The sequence below is a fragment of the Nematolebias whitei genome, chromosome 7 (assembly GCF_014905685.2).
Source record: "Nematolebias whitei isolate Nwh7 chromosome 7, NemWhi1, whole genome shotgun sequence".
NCBI lineage: Eukaryota > Metazoa > Chordata > Actinopteri > Cyprinodontiformes > Rivulidae > Nematolebias > Nematolebias whitei.
Window position 1 is genome coordinate 42,629,634 of NC_056504.1, and position 5,618 is coordinate 42,635,251.

Sequence of the window (5,618 nt, forward strand, 5' to 3'; positions counted from 1 at the left end):
CTATTGTATTACTATTTCTACTTAGCAGTTTTTCACTTATCACAGGGCTTCAGGGTATGGATCCCCTGTGATAAACAAGGGACTACTGTATAGCATTCCCACTTTGCAGTTTTTCACCTTTCGCGGGGGTTACATTCCACACACCCCCGCAATAATCGAGAGACTACTGTATACCAGAAAGATCCTGAAAAGGTAAAAGCCAGGAACGCACACACGTCAGCTGCCCCCCCCCAACTAACCTTCAACCCCTCTGTCTTCTTAAAAAACTAACTCTCAGAGGTTGATCCAAAAGATGCTGCTGAAGTCATCTCTTCAGCAAAACATTTCAAATGTCTTGTATTTTCTTTGGCATTTTATTTACTGTTTTATGTCATAACTGCATCATTTCCATACCAAAGAGAGACAAACTTTGGAAGTTTACTAATTGAGCATAACAGAACCGTTAAGTGGCAGCTTGATCTCGCTAACCAGCTGACAGAGCATCCCATAGTTTTCTCTACTCTGCCAAGTAAATCAAACAGCCCATTAATCTCTGTCTGGTCGCACACAACGGTCCTCAGAGTTAAGAAGAATGAGATCAAACTCTTCAGTAGGTTATCATACCCTTGACACATGAGAAATGTTTTCTAAAATCCACCACAGCAAATTTCAAGTTAACTTTGAGACCAAACCTAAAAAGTATGCAGATAGTTCACACACTTTCAGCACAAATAGGATGAGCTGTTATGTATTTGTGAGGGGAAAAAATGCTGTAATGGAAGTCAATTAAATCAAAGGATTACATTACTGCACAATTTATGATGATTTCATATAAAATATTCAATTTTCTATGAAATGGGAGTCTGTATTTGACAAAAATCCTGGCACAATATTTAAACGGAGTAGACGTTTGTAGATCAAGTACATATCTGTCTTCAGAAGCTAATTAATGTGTAATGGACAATTCAAATGAACTCCTTTAAACCCCACAAGTTCTTCTGTAATTTTGAAAATAAGACCCCCTTTAATAACTCATTCTAAATTTGACAAAAATCCCTGATTTTAAGTGAACCTAAAATAATTTTTCTCTAAATATTTTCCACTTAAGTTCATTAAAATGCAGCAGACAAGTTTCCACATACGTCATCACAATACATCAGACTTTTAAACTGTTGTTTGAAGACTTACAGACATCAGGCTCCTCATCAGATCCATCAGGACAGTCCTTCTCACGGTCACAGCGCCAGCCCTTAGAGATGCACGTCACCCCATCCTTGCACACAAACTGCTTTGGGCTGCAGCTCTTTTGAGCTAAAAGGAGACAAATGATGAGACAATTAAATAAATATTAAAAGAGAAAAAGTAATAAAAAAAAAAGAAATAAAAAGCATCTCCTTTTCTGTCAGTGGTTTTTATTTCTGAGATCTCATTAGCAAGCCCCATCTGTTTTGTTCACGGTCAATAGTGTCTCTTACTGGCCCTAATTAGGTTCTAAAAAGTTGCTACTTGATGGAGGGGATGGGGAAAGGATACACACAAAAAACTCCAGGCTTAGAAAAGCTTTCCATGAATGTGCTGCACATATGCAACAATGCAGCACGGCAGGACATAAAAAAAAACATCCAGTTCAGTCAAATGACCCCCCCATTATCTAACTCCTCTTAAATCCAACCTTCTGTGATGAGGGGATAAAAGCAACACACATTGGCCACAACTAAATGATACAGCACAATAAAAAACACCAATTCAAAGCCTTACAGATGAACACTTAACCGTGTCCTCTGGTACGCACACTGTGCTCCTGACACCTTAGTAATTGTAGGGTGTTTTACTCATTTTTATGTACAATTTACTGTACCGTGGTTTTTAAAAAGCACAAAAAAATGAAATGTACCGGTGCTACATTAAAAAAAAAAATTAAGCTTAAGAAGTTGGAATTATTTACAAAAGGCTGAAGTTTGTGCAAAGTTTGCACCGTTGTGTTGCATCAATATTTAAGCAGAACGCGTTTTTAGTTGAAGACATGATGTTGGTGCCCACACGCTGTAAATGAGCCCAGTCTGCTTAGACTGTACATAAAAAGATGAAACAGTCATCCGGGGCTGCTGACAGCGAAGCCAGTGGGGAAGGGATTAAAAGTAAAATCACAGTTATTGCTATTTGGCCCAGACTCTGAAATTTGGCTCTCAGTCTCTGATAATTCAATAAAAGGCATAAGTCTTAAAAACTTGTGTGACTGGCACTTGTCTGACGTAACTAAAGTGTTTGGAAGGTTTATTCATTAGCCAACAAGAGCTGAATTTATGTTACACTTGTAAAGAAAACTACATTTCTAAAACAAACAATAAGACTAGAAATAAAGCAATATAGAGAAATTGCATTTCCTGTGAAAATGCAGTGTGAATGCTTATTGCTGAAGAACTAGATGAAAAACAGCTGAAAATGGCAAAATAATGTGCTGAAATGTAACTGAAATGGAAGAACAAGCCTAATTTAGCAGAAGAAAGCAGAAAGAACACATATTTACTGAATGTGGTTTAGATAAGCAGAAATTAGGACAAAAATTAGTAAATTAGCTAAAAAAAAAAGCTGAAATCAGCAAAAAAGTAGCTGATGAGAGGCTGAAAAGGCAGAAAAAAGCTTAAACTACCAGAAGAAAGTGGAGAGAGCGCAACTGTGCCCAATTAGGCTGAAAGAAGCAGAAATGAGCACAAAAGTGGAATTTATCTGAAAAAGATGAAAGTTACACACAAAAAAAACAGCTGAAGAATAGCTAAAAAGGCAGAAAGAAGCATAAATTTAAAAGAATGAAGTGGAGAGAGCACATTTTTGCTGAATTAGGCTGAAAAAGTTTTAAATGAGTGCCAAAAATGTGGAATTAGCTGAAAATGCTAACAATAGCTTAAAAATAGCTAAATGATAGCTGAAATGTCAGAAAATAAGCTGAAATAAGCTGAAAGGAGCCTAACAAGATAAAAAAGCAGAAATAATTTTAAAGAAGCACACAAATGTTGTAGTTAGCAGAAAAAAATGTGAGTGCACAAAACAGCTGAAATTAGCTCAAAGTAGCTGAAAGAAGTTTAAATGTGTTCAAGGAAACTGAAAGAAGCTGAAGCAGAACAAAATGTGAAAGGAGCAGTAAAAGATTGTAAACAGATCTAAAGATTTGAAGGATGTAAAATCAGCTCAATTCATTTTCTAAGTGAAAAAAAAAGTGTGGCAGAAAAGGTTAAATATTTCAAAAAGCTAAAATTGCAACAATAACAAAAGTCAAAGCAGGATTATCCTGAAAGAGCTGAACGTTATGATATATGACCAAAGTTCATGCTCATTCATCCAGGTATAAATCCAACAATGTTCAGTCAGGTCAGCTGGATGGTTTCTTTTGTTGCTGAGACGTTTCATCCTTCATCCGAAGGACTTCTTCAGTTTGAGGAGCCCACTAAACCAAACTGAATCCCACAAGCAGTAGTTCAAAACAGTTTGTTTTGTTTTGAACCACTTTGACATGGTCTGCCATAGAGGAGTTGATGGGACAGAGGGCAGGCCCTGGAGGCATCTTATCACCAGCAAACTGCTTTTCTCCACTCTGGGAGCGAGCTGTTTGTGGGATTCAGTTTGGTTTGGTGGGCTCCTCAGAGTGAAGAAGTCCTTCGGATGAAGGACGAAACATCTCAGCAACAAAAGAAACTGTCCAGGTGACAATATATTTTGATTTGTGGAAGGAGCACAAAAAATGTGGAAAAAGAAAGATGCCGAAAAACATATGGAAGAAAAATGGATCACAATAGTGTGAACGCTTCATAAACATTCACATTAGTTGAAAAGTTTGTATCGTAGTATTCACTTAAAAATAAATTGTGTCTTAAAGTAATCATGACTTCAATAAAACTCATGTAGGGTAGTGTTGCTGCCCACTTATGTTAGATTTATTTAACACTTGTAATAATGTTACATTTTACAGGACTGCAGAGATCACTGCAGGAAAAAAAAAACTTTTACTAAAGCAGCTGAACACAACTGCAGTTAAATGTCATTATGATTAATTAAGTAGAAAATGGCATTGGAGACAGGACAAATCAGTTGAGTAAATTACCCTGAATAGATGCGTTTTATTTTTATTACTACAAATTTGTTTAATTATCAACATGAAAACGCTGTGCCAGCTGACGTTTTGCAGATAAGAAGCGAAATAAAGCATAACAGGAATTCTTTCGTAGCTAAATGTTGAAGTATTCATCACCTGTAATGATTTTTTGTATAATTTCAGCACATATTTGTCTTTATTTGTAGGTTTTGCTGACCACAATTCTCATTTCTCATGATGAATATCAGTAATCAGGGGGCAGTGTCACCTCATTGATTAACTTCAGTTAATCAAATCCTGTTTTTTTTCCTGCTATTATAGTGCCTGTTAATAAATGAGAACATTAACAACATTGATTAAAAACTTCCAGATTCTGAGCACAGCAGAGCAGCTCAAAGGGGTTCGAGTGTTGGGATGACGCCGGATAAATAGGATGACAGCATTTCCTTTTACAGCTAGCTTCTAACTCCTGCAGTGAAGGGAATCTTGAAATGGGGCTCAACCTAAATACCATGAATTCAACCTGACAGATTTCCACACACCCCCTCACTTATCCTCATCTCTGTACCGCTGAGAACCCATGTGCTTAAATGTGTGAGCAGAGGAGTGTCGTTTTCTCTCTAAGAAGTCATAAGGGTTTGAAATATTCATAAAATAAAACCAGGCTTGTGTTAACGCTTACTCACTTTGCTTCTCGTCGTTCCTCTTTAATGTTTGTGTTTGTTTGTTTAGGGGTATCGACAGCAGCTGGAGCAGGCACAAACTTGTGGTATGTTCTGTTTATTTAGGCGCTGACATGACGTGCTTTAAACTCCTCATCCATTTACGGCTTTGGGAGGAGTTTATGCGGCAGCTAAATCACAAGATGCTGCTGACAAAACCGTAGCAGGGATCAGAGGAAGTAGGTCAAGAGGTTAGTTAGCTGGAGATGACGCCCCACAGAGAAAAGAGGTGAAAAGAAAGAAATGAAGTGTAAACAAGAGCCATCATCCATCTCAGCAAAGCAGTCAAAGCACAGCTGGATTCTTTTTAACACTGCCTGTGACCTTGTCCACACGGCACAGTTTCTAGAAATGTCTTTGTCCACATAAAAACACTGAAAAACAACCCAAAACACTGCAGTAACAGTGCCAGGCCTGTATGTGGTGCTGTAGCGCTGCCACAAAAATACACCAAAAACAGGAAACAAGGTATGGGATGTGTAAACAAAGCACGCTGGGTAAAGAAAACGACACTCTTGGGTCATAAATGTGAGATTAGACATGGCGGTATGGCATCATCCTTTTCAAAATGTTGCCTGTTTTGCCTGTCTACACAAGAACTTAAAGGTGGTGTTTCAATAATGTTTTCACTCTGGTAGTTCTTTTAAAAATGTGGTTTCTGGACAACTAAATTATTTTTTTCTGTATGGATACAGTCTGAAACAATTAAAGCAAGGGATGCACAATAATATCAGAATTGTATTGGTATCAGTCAATATTAGTGATAAAGTTAAATATATCGGACATCGGCCATTCCATCAAAATAACTCACCGATATAAAAGGCACTGTT

The 5,618-nt window shown here is 37.4% G+C and overlaps 1 protein-coding gene across 1 annotated transcript in view; it reads right to left on the bottom strand.

The window, feature by feature from the left end:
• LOC119412850 (low-density lipoprotein receptor-related protein 1) overlaps positions 1 to 5,618 on the bottom strand; it is a 151,952-nt gene that overhangs the window by 126,641 nt on the left and 19,693 nt on the right. The window contains exon 2 of the mRNA XM_037679887.1: positions 1,168 to 1,290. Coding sequence (XP_037535815.1) covers positions 1,168 to 1,290 — 123 coding nt within the window. The remainder of the gene's footprint in view (positions 1 to 1,167; positions 1,291 to 5,618) is intronic.